Source organism: Neoarius graeffei, chromosome 9 (assembly GCF_027579695.1).
Source record: "Neoarius graeffei isolate fNeoGra1 chromosome 9, fNeoGra1.pri, whole genome shotgun sequence".
NCBI lineage: Eukaryota > Metazoa > Chordata > Actinopteri > Siluriformes > Ariidae > Neoarius > Neoarius graeffei.
This window is the reverse complement of record NC_083577.1, coordinates 55691225-55715274: the sequence shown is the minus strand read 5'-3', so window position 1 is coordinate 55715274 and position 24050 is coordinate 55691225. Positions and strand designations below refer to the sequence as shown.

The 24050-nt window shown below is 41.3% G+C and overlaps 2 protein-coding genes across 7 annotated transcripts in view; one reads left to right on the top strand and one right to left on the bottom strand.

The window, feature by feature from the left end:
* Window positions 1–32: 32 nt before the first annotated feature.
* mpc2b (mitochondrial pyruvate carrier 2b) lies at window positions 33–10695 on the bottom strand. Its single transcript, XM_060929854.1, has 5 exons — window positions 10379–10695; window positions 4137–4177; window positions 3877–3961; window positions 2111–2222; window positions 33–921 (listed from the first exon to the last, which is right to left on the bottom strand). The coding sequence occupies exons 1-5, from the start codon at window positions 10476–10478 to the stop codon at window positions 876–878; spliced, it is 384 nt and encodes a 127-aa protein (XP_060785837.1). The 5' UTR covers window positions 10479–10695; the 3' UTR covers window positions 33–875.
* An 11199-nt stretch (window positions 10696–21894) lies between these two features.
* dcaf6 (ddb1 and cul4 associated factor 6) overlaps window positions 21895–24050 on the top strand; it is a 47480-nt gene continuing 45324 nt past the window's right edge. For all 6 annotated transcript variants that reach the window (XM_060929850.1, XM_060929849.1, XM_060929848.1 and 3 more), the window contains exon 1: window positions 21895–22280. In XM_060929850.1, the coding sequence (XP_060785833.1) occupies window positions 22193–22280 (88 nt within the window). In that variant the 5' untranslated portion in view covers window positions 21895–22192. The remainder of the gene's footprint in view (window positions 22281–24050) is intronic.

Genomic DNA, 24050 nt, shown 5'->3' with positions numbered 1-24050 from the left:
TTTATATGGAGGTGTTATTTAGGTGGCAGACGTACTTTGAAAAGATATTTATTTATTTATCAGACAACACTATTGCTTTTAAACACTTCAAGATCAAACAAAATGTTCATTTTCAAAACATCTCCTCCAGTGTGATGGATGCCAAAACATGCACCTGATTATACTGCCTCAAAACAAGAAAACAGGAAATGAAGAAAAACGCTTAATGCAAAATTGCTGGACAGAGATATTTGGTTTTCAGCATTTGGGTTTTTAAAAATCTTTTGTACAAGTTGAAGGGGAAAAATGAAAAAGCTTTTATTCCATTTTTATAGTGCCATCATTAAAAATGCTTCACTAGTAATACTGGCTCCCATTAAGCTATAATGGAACACACTGTGCTTTAGGAATAGGTTTAATATTGGTTTTATTTTTAACTTAAACTCAATTTGACAATTCTACTCATTGCAAATGATAAAATGCATGGTACAGATAAAAATGTTCTCTTATATTACTTTTAAAAAGTTGTTCAAGTTTGTTAATGTCTACAACTCCTAAATAAATATTTCCAAAGGATTGCAATTTATTTTGAGCTATTCATTAAATTAACTGGTGTATATAGGAAGTACCAATCTTGAAATTTCAAAGTATTACTTAAAGCACATCTTTTTCCCCTTAGAGAGCTTAGTACTGTAGACAGAAAGGCTTATCTATATTAACTGTATGTATTGTGCGTCAGTGACATTTGTTTTCATCAGAACATTTAGGGTTTAAGGAACAATGGACTAGACTAGATGATAAAAATGTAACACTAAAAACACGGATGTAATTTTCTGAGATTGACTTGGCCTGGATTCCCTTTCAGTCCATCACATGGCACGGATGTGTCTGCACTATCAAGCCTCTGCAGTTTTCTTCTTTGCTTCCTGTTCTTGATTGTACCTGGAGAAATGGGTTCATATTGATAAGTTCTACAGTGTACTGTATTTAATACCTGCAAATAATCTGTTGTGATTATTTACTGCATTCATGCATAGTCAATACAGTGCAGTACATACAACATTGCGTAACTGTTGCATTGCAATTGTGTGAGGATTAAATCCACTGATATTTGCTTTGATTCTGCACACTACACTTTCCTGGGTACTTTACAATAACATTCGGTTACCAAAATTTGGATAACATTGTTAAGTTTGCTTATACAACAGTGTTTAAATTCTTGATTCTGATTGGTCAGGAGGTGTCTGTCATTTTTGAGCAACTGCACAGCTTGGACAGCAGTTCCAGCTGTAACATGAACGATGGATTTATAGTAATCCACATTCTAGTTCATTAGACTGTTGATAGGAACAGCTTATACACGGAATTGTACGGCAGATGAGCAACATAATCCAAGATTAATGATCAATTGATTATTTAAAAACAATTTTTTAAAAATTCTTCTTTAACAAAGAAAAACGAGTGATCTGAGAGCAGAATATCCCCCCCTACAATATATTGCAAACGAAATTGCAATATGTGTATTACTGTCCTATAACAAAGCCTTCTGCCAAGTTTCGTGAAATTCCCCCAAAAATTGCGAGAGGAGTTGATTTCAGAAGGTGAGTACCCTTTCCTGGGACGGACATCGCCACGACATAATCCCTCTTCGGGCCTTTCGGCCAGCAGGGGATAAAAATTATTGTGGTGGGGAGTTATTTTAAGGAGACAATTATGGAAGAAGTCTCAACTGTAAGCACTTTAACAGGCACAGCCAACAAAAGTCTCCCAGTTGCTAAAATCTTATGGAAAGAAAGAGACGGTTGCACTTCCCAGTTTCTCAATAAAAATAATAAGTTGCATTTTATTTAAATATGAGAGGGATAGGGGGAATATGGGTGAGGGAATGACTGCAGCTATACCATAAGTGATGACAGAAAATAACTTGTCTCTCCAGCATTCCACAACATTAAGCCATTAAATAAGCTAAACATCTGAATTATTGGTAACTCACTGTGATGGTGGTGGGGGAGCAAAACAAAACAAAACAAAACAAAAAAGCCATCCGTTCAGTTATATGAAAAGAATCCACACTGGAGTGGTGCGATATGGCACGTGAAGCACCTACAGATTTCTAGTAATATGAACTGACCTCCATATTCGGTAGAGCTGAGATCCACCTGCAGAGCCAACGAAGAAGTTGACAGCAAACAGATTCCAGTTCTTTGGTATAATAACCAGTGAATACCTGGACCAGATGAGACCTACAAACATAGGTGAAAGCATTGGGAGACAAATTCTTTACCAGGTATTTAAGTACAAATACCCCATTTCCAGAAAAGTTGGGATATTTTCCAAAATACAATAAAAACAGAAATGCGGAATTTGCTCATTCACGTGAACCTTTATTTAACTGACAAAGTACAAAGAAAAACATTTTCTATAGTTTTACTGACCAACTTACTTGTATTTTGTAAACATAAAAGTTAGAATTTGATGCCTGCAGCACACTCAAAAAAGTTGGGACAAAGGCATTATTACCATTGTATTACATCAGTTTAAGAACACTTTTTAATCGTATGGGATCTGGGGATACTAATTGTTGTAGTTTTGCAATTGGAATTTTTGTCCACTAATGCTTGATACAAGACTTCAGCTGCTCAGCAGTCCGTGGTCACTGTTGTCAGATTCTCCTTGTCATGATGCGCCATACATTCTCAATAGGAGACCGATCTGGACTGGCAGCAGGCCAGTCAAGCACACACACTCTATGAAGCCACGCTGTTGTAGCCCATGCAGAATGAGGCCTGCCATTGTCCCACTAAAATAAGCATGGACTTCCCAGGAAGAGACAGCGCCTTGATGAACGTGTCTCTAAATTCCCAATATATGCCTCTGCATCAATGGTACCTTCACACACACACACACACACACACACACACACCGTGGGCACTGATGCACCCCCATTTCATCACAAATGCTGACTTTTGGACCTTGCTCTGATAAACTGGATGGTCATGTTCACCTTTGGCACAGAGAACTTGGTGTCCAGTTTTCCCAAAAACAAACGGAAATGTGGACTCCTCTGACCTCAGCACACGTTTCCACTGTCTTTCAGTCCATCCGAGAGGAGTTCAGGCCCAGAGAAATCAGCAACATTTCTGCATAGAATTGATGAATGGCTTTCTCCTTGTGTAATACAGTTTCAAGTTGTATTTCTGCATGCAGCAGTGGACTGTGTTAAGTGACAACGGTTTTCTGAAGTACTCCCAAGCTTGTGACTATACCTGTCACAGTAGCATGATTGTTTCTCAGGCAGTGCTGTCTGAGGGCTCGAAGATTACACACATTCAACAGTGGTTTCTGACCTTGCCCTTTACGCACCGAGATGCCACCGAATTCCCTGAATCGTTTCACAATATTATGCATTGTAGATTTCGAAAGACCTAAAATCTTGCACTGAGAAATGTTCTTTTTGAATTGAGTCACAATTCTCATGAATTTTGGCATAAAGGGGTGAGCCACAACCCATCCTTGCTTGCAAAGACTGAGCCTTTGGCACTGCTCCTTTTATACCCAATCAGGTTACCAATTAACCTGCTTACTGGGGGAATCTTCCTGTAATGTAATCTTCCAAAATAGTGGTAAACTTTTTTTTTTTTGAGCGTGTTGCAGGCATCAAACTCTAACTTCATTTGTATTTGCAAAATACAATTAAGTTGGTCAGTAAAACTACTGAAAATATTTTCTTTGTACTTTTGTCAGTTAAAGGTTCACATGAATTAACAAATCCCACATTTTTGTTTTTATTGTCTTTTGGAAAATATCCTAGCTTTTCTGAAAACGGGGTTAGTATATCAGATATAACAGTGGGGAAAAGAGTCAGTCAGCATCCTGCTTAGTGAGCAAATTCTGCACCTGTAGCTGTCAGCACTGCAGACTGAGATGTGCTGAGTTTTTCAGCTGGTCTGGTCAGGTCTGCTAAACCAGCTATCACCAGGCCCTATGAGGAAATGAAGCACATTACACTGAAAATGAACATTCCTATGTAAATCTTCATCTCTTTCTAAGCATTTGCTTTTAAGACAGTGTTACTTTGAGAAATTATTCTTAGAACAGACAGATAATACATCTACATAAAGAACTACATAAATTGTATAAACAAACATGACCCATACCCATTTAAACATTGGTGCCCAAAAGAAAACAGTCTTGGGGCCTAGAGAGAGAGAGAGAGAGAGAGAGAGAGAGAGAGAGAGAGACACACACACATTAATAGTCATGCTTATAGTTCTTACTGTAGACAATGCAATTCTACAATGAATAGATTCTTTAAAGCCATCAGACTGAGGCCAGGGGAACACGTCACTGATAAATCTTTGCTACAAATCTGTGATGATTCTATATACAGAACAATAAAAGGACCTACAACCCCGATTCCAAAAAAGTTGGGACAAAGTACAAATTGTAAATAAAAACGGAATGCAATAATTTACAAATCTCAAAAACTGATATTGTATTCACAATAGAACATAGACAACATATCAAATGTCGAAAGTGAGATATTTTGAATTTTCATGCCAAATATTGGCTCATTTGAAATTTCATGACAGCAACACATCTCAAAAAAGTTGGGACAGGGGCAATAAGAGGCTGGAAAAGTTAAAGGTACAAAAAAGGAACAGCTGGAGGACCAAATTGCAACTCGTTAGGTCAATTGGCAATAGGTCATTAACATGACTGGGTATAAAAAGAGCATCTTGGAGTGGCAGCAGCTCTCAGAAGTAAAGATGGGAAGAGGATCACCGATCCCCCTAATTCTGCACCGACAAATAGTGGAGCAATATCAGAAAGGAGTTTGACAGTGTAAAATTGCAAAGACTTTGAACATACCATCATCTACAGTGCATAATATCATCAAAAGATTCAGAGAATCTGGAAGAATCTCTGTGCATAAGGGTCAAGGCCAGAAAACCATACTGGGTGCCCGTGATCTTCGGGCCCTTAGACGGCACTGCATCACATACAGGCATGCTTCTGTATTTGAAATCACAAAATGGGCTCAGGAATATTTCCAGAGAACATTATCTGTGAACACAATTCACCGTGCCATCCGCCGTTGCCAGCTAAAACTCTATAGTTCAAAGAAGAAGCTGTATCTAAACATGATCCAGAAGCGCAGACGTCTTCTCTGGGCCAAGGCTCATTTAAAATGGACTGTGGCAAAGTGGAAAACTGTTCTGTGGTCAGACGAATCAAAATTTGAAGTTCTTTATGGAAATCAGGGACACTGTGTCATTCGGACTAAAGAGGAGAAGGACGACCCAAGTTATCATCAGCGCTCAGTTCAGAAGCCTGCATCTCTGATGGTATGGGGTTGCATTAGTGCTTGTGGCATGGGCAGCTTACACATCTGGAAAGAGACCATCAATGCTGAAAGGTATATCCAGGTTCTAGAGCAACATATGCTCCCATCCAGACGACGTCTCTTTCAGGGAAGACCTTGCATTTTCCAACATGACAATGCCAAACCACATACTGCATCGATTACAGCATCATGGCTGCGTAGAAGAAGGGTCCGGGTACTGAACTGGCCAGCCTGCAGTCCAGATCTTTCACCCATAGAAAACATTTGGCACATCATAAAACGGAAGATACGACAGAAAAGACCCAAGACAGTTGAGCAACTAGAATCCTACATTAGACAAGAATGGGTTAACATTCCTATCCCTAAACTTGAGCAATTTGTCTCCTCAGTCCTCAGACGTTTACAGACTGTTGTAAAGAGAAAAGGGGATGTCTCACAGTGGTAAACATGGCCTTGTCCCAACTTTTTTGAGATGTGGTGTTGTCATGAAATTTAAAATCACCTAATTTTTCTCTTTAAATGATTCATTTTCTCAGTTTAAACATTTGATATGTCATCCATGTTCTATTCTGAATAAAATATGGAATTTTGAAACTTCCACATCATTGCATTCCGTTTTTATTTACAATTTGTACTTTGTCCCAACTTTTTTGGAATCGGGGTTGTATATACAAAGTACTAATACAAGATATACAGTACTGTGCAAAAGTCTTAGGCACATGTAAAGAAATGCTGTAAACCAAAAACGGCTTAAAAATAATTAAATGTTTTGACATTTAAAAAAAAAACAAGCAGTAAGCCATAATAAATGAAACCGTCAATATTTGGTGTGAGACGACCCTTTGCTTTAAAATAAATAAATAAGATAGTAGTCTCAGGTACAATTCATGCAGTTTTATAAGGAAATGTGCTGTAGGTTTTTCTGGGCATCTTGCAGAACCAGCCATAGTTATTCTGGACACTTTGACGGTCACACTTGCATCTTAATTTTGCAGCAAATCCCAGTAGCCTTCATTGCGGTTTTTTTTTTTATGTGAAAAGTGGTCTCTTATGTAATATGCTGCTCAGATACAAACATTTTTTCCCTGTAATAGGGTAGTCACACTAGAGGCGGAATGAGCCAGAATGTCGTCGGAATGAAAATTCTTTGTATATTCTGGGATATTCTAAGTGCATTCTACAGGGCTGTGAAATAGAAATGACAAAATCTGAGGAAACAATTTTAGCAGGGGGTCTAGGGGGCGCAGCCCCCCAGTAGCCGGGGGCCCGCAGGGCCCCAGAAGCTGAACAGATTTTGTGTATATAGATAGATTTGAAGCATCTCCTGAAAGCAAATATTTTCTCAACCATGCCATTTAATTTGAACTGTTATTTGAACTGTGTTTGCCGTACATGCACGCATGCATTACTGTGATTACGTATTCATAACATTGAACATTATGAACAATAACATGTTAAAACTACATAAATAATAAATGTGAACAAGATGGTCTACCTGGTAATCTATAGTTCGACAGCTTCAATTTCACCAATTCCACATGTTTTTTTCCTTTAACATGGTCAACCAAACACGTTCTTCCACCAGAACTGTACTTCACATCCTGATGGCACAAGATGCAGTAAGCTTTCCCCGGTTCTTTTATCTTCTGTATGTGCTCATGGAGAGCTTCACTACCAACTTTAAACTCCAGCCATCGCCAATTCCATGGATTTTTGATGCCGTTTTCCTTGTCAATGTTTTTGACATCGTCTGTCTCACCGTCCTCCCTCTGAACGATGTCCCTCCGTGACATGGACATACCACGAAATTCTCCTTTTCAAAACCGTTGATATCGAAAGTGTGTTTAAAGAGCACAGTGGTAAAATGAAAAGAACAAGATTCGCACCGTGGTTTGTAAGCATGGCACAAATGCCGTAAACCGGTCTGTCATTGTCGCAAAAGAAAAAAAGAAAGATACTGAAAAAATTACGATGTCGTTACAGAAAGAACAATTTGCGGTAGGCTCTTTCCCAGACTCACCGTCTCGGTGACACTCACTGTATGCGACTACTAGTGGTCGGTAGACAACTCCCCCCCCCAAATAATTTTTATTGCAAAATTAGATGATTCATTAAAATGATATTTTTGGCGGCCAAATTTGCAGAATTACGTGGATTTTTCACAGCCCTGATTCTAAAAATTCTGACTAAATTCTGAGTGCATTCCAAACATTCGGGCCCATTCTTGTGGCCGGCCCGAATGTTTTGCTCATGCTCAAAACATTCGATGTGCATTTGAAGAGGAGAAATATCAAACGGCATTCGAAGTGTATTCTAACGGCATTCTGACTGCATTCTAAATATTCTTACAGCATTCCAACAGCATTCGAAATATTCTGATTGCATTCAAAGGAAAAATCGAAATGGCAAGCTACTTCAAATCCTGCCAGAATGTCCCGAATGTGCCTCAAATGAGCCGGAATGAAAAATTCTTTGTATATTCCGGGATATTCGAAGTACATTCTAAGTATTCGAGCTGCATTCTCTTTGAATTCTTAGACGTTCAAAACATATTCGGCAGCTATTCCGGGAGTGTTCTGACTGCATTTGAAGTGAATTCGTACAGCATTCGAGGCACCTTCCGACCAGACTTCGGGTGGTATTCGGGCAGCAATCGAACCGCACTCGTACAGCATTCATAATATTCTTACTGCATTCTAGGTATTCCTACAGTGTTCCAACTACATTTGAACTGCATTCGAAAGCTAATACACCCGGAATGTGCAAGAATCATTCGAGGCGGATTCAAAGTGCATTCTAAGTATCTGAACGGCATTCTTACAAAGCTGTAAGAATGTTGGTCAGTTTGAAATTCCCGCCTGAATGTGGCACGAATTTAAAAAAAAAAAAATTTCATTCCGGCTGGTTCTCCTTGATTCCTGCTAATTCCAAATAAGTGTGACAGGGCCTTAACATTTTGTGCTGGAAAACAAACGTTTGGAACTCGAAAATGTTTGCATCCTGACTGGATAATGTAGAAGTCATAGATTTCTATTTTATAAAGTTTGTATGAAAAAATAAAAATAATAATAATAAGCCTAAGAATTCTGCACAGTGCTGTACACTCACAGTAAAGGGCCTCCCTTTGCTCTCAAAACAGCCTTAATTCTTTCTGGTATGGATTCCATAAGATCCATACTGACATCATGCAATTCCTGCAGATTTTTCAGGTGCACACTGTGCTGCGAATCTCCCGTTCTACCAAATCCCAAAGGTGGTCTATTGGATTCAAATCCAGTGACTGGGAAGGCCACTGAAGATCACAGTCATGCTCATGAAACCTGTCCGAGACGACTTTTGCATTTTGACATCATGCTGGAAGTAGGCATTAGAAGACGGGTAAATTGTGGCCATATACCGGGAGTTGGCCTAGTGGTTAGCGTGTCCGCTTCTCGATCGAGAGATCGCGAGTTCTACTCACGGTCGGGTCATACCAAAGACCATCACAAAATTGGTACCTACTGCCGTCTGGCAAGGCACGCTGCAATACAGATGCGAGTGGGGAGTCAAACTCTCACGGTTACCAGAGGACTAGCCCCCCACTGTAACCCTAGCTATGCAACAGGCGAGAGGCCGAGGGCTAATGAAACGGAGATCTGCACTGCCCTATGCGCCACATGGCGTGGGAAGGACTTTGATTTGAAATTGTGGCCATAAAGAGATGCACATGGTCAGCAATGATACTCAAATAGACTGTGGCATTCAAGTAATGATTGATTAATATTAATGTGCACAAGCGGGCTCTATTAACAGACCTTTCTGTGTGGAGTTTGCATGTTCTCCCCATGTCTGCGTGGGTTTCCTCCGGGTGTGCCGGTTTCCCCCACAGTCCAAAGACATGCAGGTTAGGTTAATTGGTGGCTCTAAATTGACCGTAGGTGTGAATGTGAGTGTGAACGGTTGTTTGTCTCTGTGTCAGCCCTGCGATAACCTGGCGACTTGTCCAGGGTGTACCTCGCCTCTCGCCCATCGTCAGCTGGGACAGGCTCCAGCTTGCCCGCGACCCTGTAGAACAGGATAAGTGGCTACAGAGGATGGATGGATTTGATTTGGGTTTACTGAAATGCTTTTAAAAAGTTTTGTCGATTACGTGAGAGAGAAAGGGATTGTGCTCAAGAATATCTGAAAGTTTACTTGAATCTTTGTGAAAACTGTAGAAGGTGTTGTTGATTTTAAAAGTCCTGTCAATCAGAATGCAGATGAAGCCAATTTTAGAATGAAAAGGATTAAAACTAAAGAAATTAGTCTTTTTTTGTGAAAATTGGGGGGGGGGTATACAAATCTATGGAAGAATTATTGTACTCTAATACTACCATTTATGAAAGGAACTGCACTGTCTCTGAGCGGTGTTACCTCGAGGTGGGAACAAGTCTCACTTCTTAACACCACTTACTTGAACATTACATTAGTGTCTTTTTTTTTTCCCCCTGGACTTGTTTTTCGAGGTCCAAATTGACTCGAATCCACACCTCTGGTAAAAAACAAAAAACAAACAAAAAACCCACTACACTAAAAACTGATCCAAGATGGCTGCCACGGGACTTTGCTCTCTCGTACTTTCTATGTTTTTGTGTAATTGTTGTGTTTCTGTCTGTACTATGAAAGCTAAGTCGAACCGGAGTCAAATTCTTCGTGTGTGTAACATATCTGGCAATAAAATGATTCTGATAAACAGGGGTTGGATAAGTTTGCCTGAAGCCAGTGAATTACTGAATGAAAGGCTTATGCAAATGAAAAGATGTCCAGCTCCAAGGTCGTTACTGTGTCACCGAGCACAAGCTGTTCATTCACACGGTCACCTGAGACCCCGGTGTGACGCTCGGCCTCCTCAAGGCATAGGTCGCATTGAGGGACAAAAAAGTCTAAAGTCTTCTTCACTTTCTAACTCCGGTTTCGCATCCCTAAACTTCCGGAAATTGCTAGCATGTTAGCAGTTACACCAAGCTGTTAAACTGGTCAGTAAACAAACAAAAGCGACGAGAAAGCCATGAACACGAACACCTCTTACATTACCTGCAGGGTGGTTGTACAGAGGTCTCAGTTTGGCCGGCAGTAAAAGTTCGATCTTGTCCAGCAGCCGGCGATAGGAGGCTCTCAGTCCTACCAAAGCCATGATCACTGCTCCTTAACCGTCCTTAAAAACAGCTAAAATGTTTAAGGCACGACACAATGCTCGCGCTACTCCCCCGACAGAGTTCGTCAAGCCTGAGTGTCTGTCTAGACAAGTAAATCAGTCATAAACATGTCCTAACAAAAGTATAGCCTCTCGCCCTACTTTCGACCTTCCTGCCGGTTTCGAATCGTACGAACCTGCAGGCCTAACAAGATTGCTTTAGCGATTTTCCACCGGTTTTGCGACAAATCTCAACTCACGACACAGCCATTGGGGGGTTGTGCAGAATCACATGCTAGTTATCCAATCAGAGCGCACGAAACCGATAATGACGCCCGTGTTTCTCAAACAATGGCCAATACAAATAAGGAAGGCGGGATTTGTCGGAATGTGGGTAAAAAAAAAACAACAACCGGAAATTAGCGTCACGACACAGCCCAGGATGTGAAGTCACCAATTGGTTGAGTTGGTTCAGCTTACTTTTTCAGGATTGGTCCACTTACGCACGTGCTAATCATGCTCTTTTAAATAAATTATAGGAAAACCGAATTATTTCAATGTAATGTAATATATCAGAGAAACGAGTGTTTTTACTGGACACCGTGTTAGCAGCAACAGTTTTACTGGGAGATACACCACTCGTATTTTTCAAATGAACTACATCCGGGACATTGAGTGACATTTTCCCTCACACGTGAGGAAATCGATGAATTGTTTAGATAAATTTAGGTACTTCTTGTTTGTGAATGTGGCTATACAATAAGTATAGGTAATCCTATGGGGCTCGAGTAAAATTAAGGATTAATTTCACGAGTGATTTCGAAGTTTTGAAAATTTCAAAACTTCGAACTCACGAGTGAAATTGAGCCTTAATTTTACGAGGAACCATACGATTACTTATTTATAACATATAGGGCCAAATTCATACTTCGGAAGCCATTCAAGTTCACAACATTTGTTATTCACGGTTTCTGAACCAATCAGGGCGCAAGACTATCTTGCACGTTTGAATCAGTTTCTAAAGCATCTTTCATCATGACACGAGGATTTACATCTTTCAGGGTTGATCCCGGATATTTCTCTTGCCTCAAATGCCGATCCAATGCTGCCTGTATTACTTTAAGAGAGTCTGCTTCGTAGTTTCCCCCATTTTCTTTCCTCATTTCTGCATAAAACTGCGATAGCACCATGTCTAACTCACAGCATTCATATGCCACTAGAGAGTCGTTTATTTGTCTTTCTGCGGCCCATTTCTTAAACACGGAAAGCCAAAAATTCGTCCTTTTTTTGGTATTTTCATTTTCGCTTGCAGCTTTCAATTGGTTTATCATTTCTTCGTCAAATATAGCGAAACGCGGCATTGCTGAGTCAGCCATTTTGTTGACAAAATTTGCTAATTTTTGTAACCGTAACCAAGCAACGAACTAGCCAATAGCATTTCAGAAATACGGCCCCGTGTTAAGGAAAAAAAGCCTTCCTTGATTGGCCAATCAGAATGGAGTAATTTGGCCCTATGTATTACAAAAAGAAAACCCACACGTTGGCTTGAAGATATGAAGTTTATCTTCTCATGTTGAAAAACATTTCACTCGTTCCCGTAATATCTCTGCCCCACTGTGTAATATCCTCTCTGTAATCTCCTCTTAAAGAAATAAAACATGCCATTTTACATTATAATCACCCTGGAAAACTCTGAATGTTCCTTCACCTTGTTAGTGTTATTGTTTGGAGGCCTTTTTAATTCAGTCAGTGCCAATGCGTCTCATACTTGTGGAATTATGAAAGCAACCCAATTAAAACGCATGATTTAAAAAAAAAAACTATTTTGGTAAATTACACAGAACGAGCTTTTGTGGAGTTTGGCCAACATCAACATTAGAGTCGTAGAGAATGTTTGGTAAAATTAATTGTAATAGTCTATATCATGACTGCAAGAAGAACATAGGTGTTTAAAACAAACAAACATCCCGCTTAATCCAGCTGTTCTTGCTGCCAGCTGTTCTTGCCCGGGTCTGTCTCCACCTCTGTCTCTTCAGCGGGAAGTTTGGCCACAGGGAGGCGATAAACTACAGCACACTTTCCTTATGTTTGTCAGACAATCTCATTTCCTACGGAGGCCCAGCACGTTTGGGTCTTTCCTAAGGCTCTGATCAGCTGGATTTGAATTTACAAATAACTAATAACTTTGAAGATTTTGCCGGAAAAAGTATGTAATTTAACAGTAAGAGAGCGGCGGCTACACTTGGACACCTTTTCAGATTTACCAATAAAAAACAATTTTACAAAGATGAGTTTCAGTTACAACAGTTATTATTGGTTAATTAATCAACCAGAAGACCCCCCTCACCCTTTGATCTTGTCTGATGACACACCTGAGCTAGAGGGTTTTTTTTAAGCACGATCAACAATTTGGGTGGCGTGGTGGTGTAGTGGTTAGCGCTGTCGCCTCACAGCAAGAAGGTCCTGGGTTCGAGGCCGGTGAGGGCCTTTCTGTGCGGAGTTTGCATGTTCTCCCCGTGTCTGCGTGGGTTTCCTCCGGGTGCTCTGGTTTCCCCCACAGTCCAAACACATGCAGGTTAGGCTCATTGGTGAGTGTGAATTATTGTTTGCCTTTATGTGTCAGTCCTGTGATGACCTGGCGATTTGTCTAGAGTGTACCTCGCCTCTCGCCCATAGTCAGCTGGGATAGGCTCCAGCTTGTCTGCGACCCTGTAGAACAGGATAAAGCGGCTACAGATAATGGATGGATCAACAATTTGAGGAAAACCCGGACATTATCATCACAGGTAAACATGGTAGAAAGATCATGGACATATTTTTACTTCTCAAATTCACTGATATTTCATGATATCTTGTCAAAACCTACTTTGTTTCTTACTCTTTCATTTGACAGTCACCATTTTGTATCTAGACGTGTGTTTGAGAAGTCACGTGAGGTGTTGATAATAGTGATCACTTTCACCGGTGTCCACCATTAGACACCCTGTGGAATTAAGTGACATTTACAACTGTGATGTTTCAATCTTTGTGTAACATTGTTGAAGCAAATGAAGTACTTTAAAAAAATAAAAGTTGTGATTTATATATTTTTTTCTGATTCAAAACAGAATTGAATGCTTATAAAGAATTTGGAATCCGATCGCAATAAATATAATTAGACCAGAATTAAATTCCTAGCATATAAAAAATTACATGCTTGAAATATTCAGATTTTTTTTATTCCAGTCAGAATTTTTTTTTGCAGTTTGTCGTAAATATCTACCACATATTACAATATCAGTAGAAATTTTATATTTTTAGATGTAAATTTAAAATCTGAAAAAAAAATATTGACCTTTGACCTGGATTTTCATGTGGTTACAATGTCAATTGCCTGTTGACATTTATTGGTAAACTACAAAGCTAGAAATTAATACAAACAGCAACAAATGATTAACAAAATGTTATCTACGAAAATACTTAGAAAGTGAGTAGAAAGTGGAACAAAAAGATTTGACACAGGTTAAACAGTTCATTTGTTTACAAACATTAGAATTACTTCCTCATTTACGTAAGCACTGACATCGATATATTTATATAAAATATATTTTATATTAAATATAAGTCTATGTAAAACAAATTTTAAATCAAAACTATGTTTTGTGGGGCGGCACGGTGGTGTAGTGGTTAGCGCTGTCGCCTCACAGCAAGAAGGTCCTGGGTTCGAGCCCCGGGGCCGGCGAGGGCCTTTCTGTGCGGAGTTTGCATGTTGTCCGCGTGGGTTTCCTCTGGGTGCTCCGGTTTCCCCCACAGTCCAAAGACATGCAGGTTAGGTTAACTGGTGACTCTAAATTGACCGTAGGTGTGAGTGTGAATGGTTGTCTGTGATGACCTGGCGACTTGTCCAGGGTGTACCCCGCCTTTTGCCCATAGTCAGCTGGGATAGGCTCCAGCTTGCCTGCGACCCTGTAGAAGGATAAAGCGGCTAGAGGAGATGAGAGACTATGTTTTGTTAACTTAATACCACATTCCGATTATTATTATTATTTTTTATAAATAATCATCTGGATGTCGATAACTGTGGACAAAGGTTTCAATAATTGTGGAATGGTGTCACGTGATCTGATACACTAAGTAATCGGGAATCAACTCATGAAGTTTGAGTAATTATTCATGCACAGTTTATGTATTTAAAGTCTTTACTTTTGCAATGGCCAAAATATTGTTAAGGTGTTGATAATTGTAGCTGCCGCTCTAGTTACAGAAATGACACACCTACCAAAATGCCATAGGCTACCTGCAGGTTATTACATCCACTGCACTTTACAGTGGTGCTTGAAAGTTTGTGAACCCTTTAGAATTTTCTATATTTATGCATAAATATGACCTAAAACATCATCAGATTTTCACACAAGTCCTAAAAGTAGATAAGGAGAACCCAGTTAAACAAATGAGACAAAAATATTATACTTGGTCATTTATTTATTGAGGAAAATGATCCAATATTACATATCTGTGAGTGGCAAAAGTATGTGAACCTCTAGGATTAGCAGTTAATTTGAAGGTGAAATTAGAGTCAGGTGTTTTCAATCAATGGGATGACAATTAGGTGTGAGTGGGCACCCTGTTTTATTTAAAGAACAGGGATCTATCAAAGTCTGATCTTCACAACACATGTTTGTGGAAGTGTATCATGGCACGAACAAAGGAGATTTCTGAGGACCTCAGAAAAAGCGTTGTTGATGCTCATCAGGCTGGAAAAGGTCACAAAACCATCTCTAAAGAGTTTGGACTCCACCAATCCACAGTCAGACAGATTGTGTACAAATGGAGGAAATTCAAGACCATTGTTACCCTCCCCAGGAGTAGTCAAACAACAAAGATCACTCCAAGAGCAAGGCGTGTAACAGTCGGCGAGGTCACAAAGGACCCCAGGGTAACTTCTAAGCAACTGAAGGCCTCTCTCACATTGGCCAATGTTAATGTTCATGAGTCCACCATCAGGAGAACAATGGTGTGCATGGCAGGGTTGCAAGGAGAAAGCCACTGCTCTCCAAAAAGAACATTGCTGCTCGTCTGCAGTTTGCTAAATATCGTGTGGACAAGCAAGAGGGCTATTGGAAAAATGTTTTGTAGACGGATGAGACCAAAATAGAACTTTTTGGTTTCAATGAGAAGCATTATGTTTGGAGAAAGGAAAACACTGCATTCCAGCATAAGAACCTTAACCCATCTGTGAAACATGGTGGTGGTAGTATCATGGTTTGGGCCTGTTTTGCTGCATCTGGGCCAGGACAGCTTGCCATCATTGATGGAACAATGAATTCTGAATTATACCAGCGAATTCTAAAGGAAAATGTCAGGACATCTGTCAGGACATCTGTCCATGACCCACCTTCTCAAGAGAAGGTGGGTCATACAGCAAGACAACGACCCTAAGCACACAAGTTGTCCTATCGAAGAATGGTTAAAGAAGAATAAAGTTAATGTTTTGGAATGGCCAAGTCAAAGCCCTGACCTTAATCCAATCGAAATATTGTGGAAGGACCTGACGTGAGCAGTTCATGTGAGGAAACCCACCAACATCCCAGAGCTGAAGCTGTTCTGTACGGAGGAATGGGCTAAAATTCCTCCAAGCCGGTGTGCAGGACTGATCAACAGTTACTGGAAACATTTAGCTGCAGTTATTGCTGCACAAGGGGGTCACACCAGATACCGAAAGCAAAGGTTCACATACTTTTGCCACTCACAGATATGTAATATTGAATCATTTTCCTCAATAAATAAATGACTAAGTATAATATTTTTGTCTCATTTGTTTAACTGGGTTCTCTTTATCTACTTTTAGGACTTGTGTGAAAATCTGATGATGTTTCAGGTCATATTTATGCAGAAATATAGAAAATTCTAAAGGGTTCACAAACTTTCAAGCACCACTGTATTTGCCACTATGAATCAGGCATGTCCCCTTCTGTGATAGTGTTAATAATAATAATAATAATAATAATAATAATAATAATAATAATATTATTATTATTATTATTATTATTAAGTATAGAGGATTTCAGCCTATGTCATTGTTTCCATAGCGACAATATTTATGCCGCCATTTTGACGGTCACAAATATGGCAACTACCGGTAGCAATACACTGTTGATCATGACGAAGTCTCATTGTCGAGTATTTTATCCAGCCTAGATGATGCGAGTAAGAAGCGATATCACCAGAAAATCAATGATGCTGGTGTACGTGATCCGTACACGTTACCAGGCTATCTTTTTCTGGCTTTGCAGCGCTGCAGCGCGGGTGATCTTCCTGACCTGCAGTCAGGCGTGTGGGAAATACCAGGGAAAAAACATAAAAGAAAAAGGAGCGAGATGCAGAAAACACCTTCACTATCCAGCGACGTAGGGCATTTACAGGGCGAGCAGAGGGAGAGGTATTTGCAAAAATTGAGGTTAGCAGGCTTAGAGAACGACGTTTACCTGCTTCCACCAGGATTGTTCACTGACGTACAGAAGTACACGAAGCCCTCGTCTTTACCTGACTTCGGCCCACATTATCTGTATACCTATGTCGTTAAAAACCAGGCTGGGTAACATGCCTACATCAGCGGGTCGTCCCTGGAGCCGGTGGTCGCCATCTTATTACAGCTAAGGTTTGTTCACATTTTCATTTACTTTCGGTCCTCAGGATAAACAAAATGTTACTAAATGTCATTGAAATAACTTCTTAGTCTGTTGAGACATGGCCCGTTATAAATTTGCTGTTACCAGGCAATGACCAAGAACTGTATTATTAGGGTCGGTGTAGTTGTAGCAGTGCACTAGCAGCTAGCTGTTAGCACTAGCTAATGTCAACAACAGTAGCTAGTATGTTACTGTAGCAATGTTTACGTTCAGTCATTTGGATGACTGTTAAAACCTTTCAGTCTCAAGTTTTTCCTTTACTGTATTTACTAGTTTACTGAGCTAGAGCGCTCAGGCAGGCTGGGAGCGAGCGCACTAGCTCGGGCAGGCTGGGAGCGAGTGCGCTAGCTCGGGCAGGCTGGGAGCTAGCGCGCTAGCTCGGGCAGGCTGGGAGCGAGCGCGCTCGCTCCCAGCCTGCCCGAGCGCGCTAGCTCAGTAAACTAGTAAATACAGTGAAGGAAAAACTTGAGACTGAAAGGTTTTAACAGTCATCCAAATGACTGAACGTAAACATTGCTACAGTAACATACCAGCTACTATGTTGTTGACATTAGCTAGCTTGACCTTCAAAATGGCGGACACCGGGGCGTCACGTGACCTGTGACGTCACGTCGAAATCCTCTATTAAATTGAACTCTTGGACTGTACATTTTTGAGAAACAAGACAGACAATATCTTAGTGCTACTTGATAAAAGAGCCAATAATTATTAGGCTAAACTTTCTGACCTACTCTTCTGTATGCCAGAAGAGTGTCTGGTTGGCATGGAAGTACTCAAGTGACCTGCATAGAGCTCTGACCTCAACTCCACTGAACACCTTAGGATGAAGTGGAATGCCGAATGCATCCCAGGCCTCCTCGCCTGTCATCAGTGGCTGACCTCTCTAATGCTCTTGTGGCTGAATGATCACAAATCCTCACAGCAATGCTCCAAAATATAGTAGAAAGCCTTCCCAAAAGAGGTTATTAAAACAGCAGAGGGAAAGTACACCTGGAATGGAACATACAAAAGAAGAAGGAAGTAATATATGGATCTGGTTTATTTGATAGGTGCTCTTAAGTAAGGCAGATAGAAGTATGAAAGGGGGAAAAAACTAAATCCCAGTAGTCTTTCTAGGTGTAGGAAAAATGCAGACAAACATTAAAAAAAAAACCTCGGAGACTCCATCTTCTGGTGAAATAATCATCATCTTCGCCTGTCCAGTGTGTTCTGGGCTGGGTCCCTTTCCTAGGGTTTCGTGGCTAAGTAAGTACAGACAGCTAGCCACTCCTCTGCTGCATTACTTTTGATCATGAAAGTAGCCATTTAGCCTAACTGCATGTCTTTGGACTGTGGGGGAAACTGGAGTACCCGGAGGAAACCCACACAGACATGGGAAGAACATGCAAACTCCACACAGAAAGGCCCTTTGTGGTGCTAACCACTGCACCACCGTGCCACTGGTGAAATAATAGTATAATATAATTTCACTGGAAGGCAGAGTGTCTTTATTTATTTATCCTGGGTCTTCTTTTTTTAGTGTTCTGCTTGATGGCAGGTCCGGTCTGACAGCTTCAGCCAACCAGTTTCTAGGGAAGAATTACAGTAGTGGTTTCCTGTTGCCTTCTACTGGATTATTATAGAGGTTTTCTCTTCTCAACCATTCACACACACGGACAATTTAAAGTTACCCTAACTGCATGTCTTTGGACTGTGGGGGAAACCGGAGCACCTGAAGGAAACCCACGCAGACACAGGGAGAACATGTAAACTCCACACAGAAAGGCCCGAATTGGCTACTGGGCTCAAACCCAGAACCTTCTTGCTGTGAAGCAACAGTGCTAACCACTACACCACCGTGCCACCCTTATCCTGGGTATTAAGTGTTATTTCCTAATTGCAAAAGTATAGAAGATAGCTATCTTTGCTTTTTTTTTTTGCTTTGTCCAGGTCTTCAGTTGTTGTCAGTTGACGGCTCTGCTTGCTCACATTTTTTGCATTCGTTCAGTGCGGTTAACAAGAGGTGACGCCATTAGTGAGTTTCTGTAGCTAGTGCTAGTTTTACATGGCAGGGAAGCTAACCCTGTGCAAAACCCCCAACCTGGAGGGCCAGGGTTCCAAGGAAAAGCGTACTGCCAAGGATGTGGCTCTTGAAGCTGACGGGCCAGGGATGTTGAGCATGAGCAACTGGTTTTTAGCCGCCAGTAACCTGCCTTCGCCCCTTCTCCTGTTGGTACCAAACAGTTCCACCACGAAAGGGCCAGGAGCTGGACTTTAGTTGTCAGAGGCTTTATTTTGCACAAGCCATTGGAGATGTTTAGAAGACCTAGAGAGCTCATCCTCTACGCCATCCCCGGCAATAACAACCTTTGGAACCAGATAGCTATCATTCTTCTCAAACTTTGTTTTTGTGACAAGGACATTGGCATTTTGAAATTTATCTTTAGAACCTTAAGTGAATGTGTCTTCTCTGTCACATAAAATCGGGGGGAGGAGGTAAATTTCAAACTATGGTTCCGTAAAATTGATTTGTAATTTCTTTCTCCTGGCTCGGCTGGCAAGGTATATTTTGTTGATCTGTTCCAGCCCACTGAGCCCAGACTCTAGACATGCACACTGCATGATGCCAAACAGGAAACTATAAGACCTTCTTATTTGCTTGCAACATTTGATTCTCAAGATTAAAAGTAAACGTGCCAGTTTTGGATACCAAATTATTCCAAAACTACGAGGACTTTACAGATAGGGAACAGTGTAAGCTGGTCATAAAACCATCTTTAAAAGGTTCAGGGACCAATAGGGTGTGAGAAGAGTGAAGAGCATTGTTCGGACCTGCCTGATCCATCCTGGTGCCCTGTGTCTGGTTGGAGTCTCATCACATCGCTCCTGTGGAGGGCGGCCCCATGTGGACAGTTGGGGGTCGCGCCTGGAGGACGCTCTGGACTCTTGCAGTGGTGCTTTTGTGGCTGGGGACTGCAGTTGACTTGTTGACTTGAGGACTGCAGTTGACTTGCTGACTTTGGGACTACGGTTGTTGTGAACGGTTTTGCGCTCGGGTTTCCGTCGGTGGGGGGTTTATAGCATCAACGAAGCTGACTTTACGTTAGGACTGTTAATGTTATAGTCATGTTGTGTGTTGTTGCCCGGATGGGGATGGGTTCCTTTTTGAGTCTGGTTCCTCTCGAGGTTTCTTCCTCATGTCGTCTGAGGGAGTTTTTCCTTGCCACCATCCCACAGGCTTGCTCATTGGGGATAGACTAGGGATAAAATTAGCTCATATTTTAAGTCGTTCAAATTCTGTAAAGCTGCTTTGTGACAATGTTTACTGTTAAAAGCGCTATACAAATAAACTTGACTTGACTTGACGAGGCATTTCCTGGCTCCAAGAGAGAAGCAAGATCTATTCCTAAAGTAAAAGCCCAATTTTACCCTAAGTTTAGAAACTAAACTTTTACTTAAAAGTTAAACGTTCATCAACATGGAAACCCAGGTGCTTATAGGATGAGACCAGCTCAATGGCTGTACCCTGCCAAGTTAAAAGCGCTATACAAATAAACTTGATTTGACTTGACTTGTTGTTTGGAGTAAAACACAAGAAACTTGTAATTATAATACTGCCATAATTTTAATATACTAAAGCAATTGACAGTCAACCAGTTGTCACGTACACTACCGTTCAAAAGTTTGGGGTCACCCAGACAATTTTGTGTTTTCCATGAAAAGTCACACTTTTATTTACCACCATAAGTTGTAAAATGAGTAGAAAATATAGTCAAGACATTTTTCTGGCCATTTTGAGCATTTAATCGACCCCACAAATGTGATGCTCCAGAAACTCAATCTGCTCAAAGGAAGGTCAGTTTTATAGCTTCTCTAAAGAGCTCAACTGTTTTCAGCTGTGCTAACATGATTGTACAAGGGTTTTCTAATCATCCATCAGCCTTCTGAGGCAATGAGCAAACACATTGTACCATTAGAACACTGGAGTGAGAGTTGCTGGAAATGGGCCTCTATACACCTATGTAGATATTGCACCAAAAACCAGACATTTGCAGCTAGAATAGTCATTTACCACATTAGCAATGTATAGAGTGTATTTCTGATTAGTTTAAAGTGATCTTCATTGAAAAGAACAGTGCTTTTCTTTCAAAAATAAGGAAATTTCAAAGTGACCCCAAACTTTTGAACGGTAGTGTATTTAGTAAGAATTTTAGTCAGGTGCAGTGGTGGTTGCACTCTTCTTTATTTAGGTGAAAGAAAATGAAGAGCAGGCGGCACGGTGGTGTAGTGGTTAGCGCTGTCGCCTCACACCAAGAAGGTCCTGGGTTCGAGCCCTGGGGCCGGCGAGGGCCTTTCTGTGTGGAGTTTGCATGTTCTCCCCGTGTCCGCGTGGGTTTCCTCCGGGTGCTCCGGTTTCCCCCACAGTCCAAAGACATGCAGGTTAGGTTAACTGGTGACTCTAAATTGACCGTAGGTGTGAATGTGAGTGTGAATGGTTGTCTGTGTCTATGTGTCAGCCCTGTGATGACCTGGCGACTTGTCCAGGGTGTACCCCGCCTTTCACCCGTAGTCAGCTGGGATAGGCTCCAGCTTGCCTGCGACCCTGTAGAAGGATAAAGCGGCTAGAGATAATGTGATGTGTGTGATGTGAAAGAGGAAGACAGAACAATGTCTGCGCAAGGCTGCGCGCACTTGATGCTCTTCAAAGCTCCCTACAGCGCCATGAACATAAACATGAGCGCAGCTCGCATTTCATTGGCTGTTGCGTAAGATCTGGGCACAGGAGGGCAGAATCTTAAGCAGTTGGCTAAACAACATTTCTGTTATATATTTAGCTTATGATGACACCCAGGCAGTAGTTCGTTTTGTCGCAGGGGTGTAGATTTTGCTTAATTCTCCCTCCATTATTTTGTTTACTGATACGATGAAACACTGGAGTAAATAAGTGCTGTTAAAAGAAAAAAAAAAAGGCACTGCTAAAAGCTAAGAGCGAGCTAATGAAGTGCTTTCTACTTGCAGTTCTCTCAATGCTGCTTGTCTTCAGACGAGGGGAGCTTTGAGAGCACCATGTCCTGCTCTGGCAACTTGATTTGGGATGTGAGGAAACGCTCCATCGGTTACAGCGACCCGAATGTTTTCCGAACCAGCTATCTGGGTAAGAAGGCAGCCGTGTTTTCATTTCCCCACCGACGTCATTTGTAAACGCTTTATTTACGTGCTGTTGACAGCTGTCACTTGTGTAGGGAGCTGATTAGTGAGAATGGAAAAGCTTATAGCTTCATTGATTGCTGTCACTTCTCTCCCCCCAGCAAAATTGCCTTAAGGGTTGTTGAACATAACAGGTACCTAATATTACTAATCAGGCTATAATAATATATGATCTAGCCACATGTATGGGAATCACTTGTTAAATCCTCTTACTGGTAGTAAGCATGATAATGACATGCTTTATTACCATAACATTTTGGACAAGTATGAGACACATCACTGAATTAGATGCATCAGCTGATTTGAGGTCACAGTATTTGAATTATTGGTAGTTAATGGACTAAACCAGGTAACAGTTAGGTTTCATCCATCGATTATCTGTAGCCGCTTATCCTGTCCAACAGGGTCGCAGGCAAGCTGGAGCCTATCCCAGCTGACTACGGGCGAAAGGCGGGGTACACCCTGGACAAGTCGCCAGGTCACCACAGGGCTGACACAGAGACAAACAACCATTCACTCTCACATTCACACCTACGGTCAATTTAGGGCCACCAATTAGCCTAACCTGCATGTCTTTGGACTGTAGGGGAAACCGGAGCACCCGGAGGAAACCCACGGGGAGAACATGCAAACTCCGCACAGAAAGGCCCTCGTCGGCCGCTGGGCTCGAACCCAGGACCTTCTTGCTGTGTTGCGACAGCGCTAACCACTACACCACCGTGCCGCCCCCAGTTAGGTTTTACAAAAATATTGTTTATAGTCATTACCCAAATTTGCTCGAGGCTGACGTGTTAAGTCAAAACACTCCATAATTTCTTTAACTTCTTCTTCTTTGGCTTCTCCCGATTAGGGGTCGTCACAGCGGATCTTTCGTCTCCATTGCTCCCTGTCTTCCGCATCCTTCTTTACTACACCTGCCACTTTCATGTCCTCTCTTACCACATCCATGTATCTCCTCTTTGGCCTTCCTCGTTTTCGTGTGCCCGGCAGCTCCATCCTCAACATTCTCCTTCCAACATCTCCTTCCAACTCATAATTTCTTTAACTAAGAACTGCTTTAATCATTTTGCAAAAAAACAAAACAAAACAGGTTTTATTTTCACCCCTCCTGACTGCCAGGGCTGTTGAATATTGCCTGGATACCATCATGTGCATGCCAGGAAGTTCCAACAAAGTGAGAAGTTACTATAATATTTCCTATAAATACCATTATCATACTCCCATCTTTCTCATTATTCTTCTCGAGTACGTGTATTGATGCTGTCTCTGTAACACGTTGTGACTGGTCAGAGCTTCAGGTACCCCAGAGATTGGTAGCCCAGGTGGCCAGGACATGTAGCTTATGTGTTCGAACTTTTAGTTTTTCATTCACAGTTGGATAGCATGTTTAGTAGGTGGTTGATTTAATGGTCACCAGCGTTTTTTACTTCACTAATCCAAAAATCAGTGAAAGAAAACCTCTATCCCCAATTTGGTCCTGAGCTCAGGTTATTTGTCTGTGTGGTTTTGCATGTGCTCCCCATGTTCATATGGGTTTCCTCCTAGTTCCCAAAACATGCCATTAGGTGAATTGGAGGCACAAAATTACCCTTAGCTGTGAATGAATGTGTGCGTGCTCCCCCGTGCTGGACTGACATCCCATTCAGAGTGTATTCCCACCTCATACGTAGTGTTTCTGGGATTGGCTCCGGATGTGCCTAGACCCTGACAAGCGGTT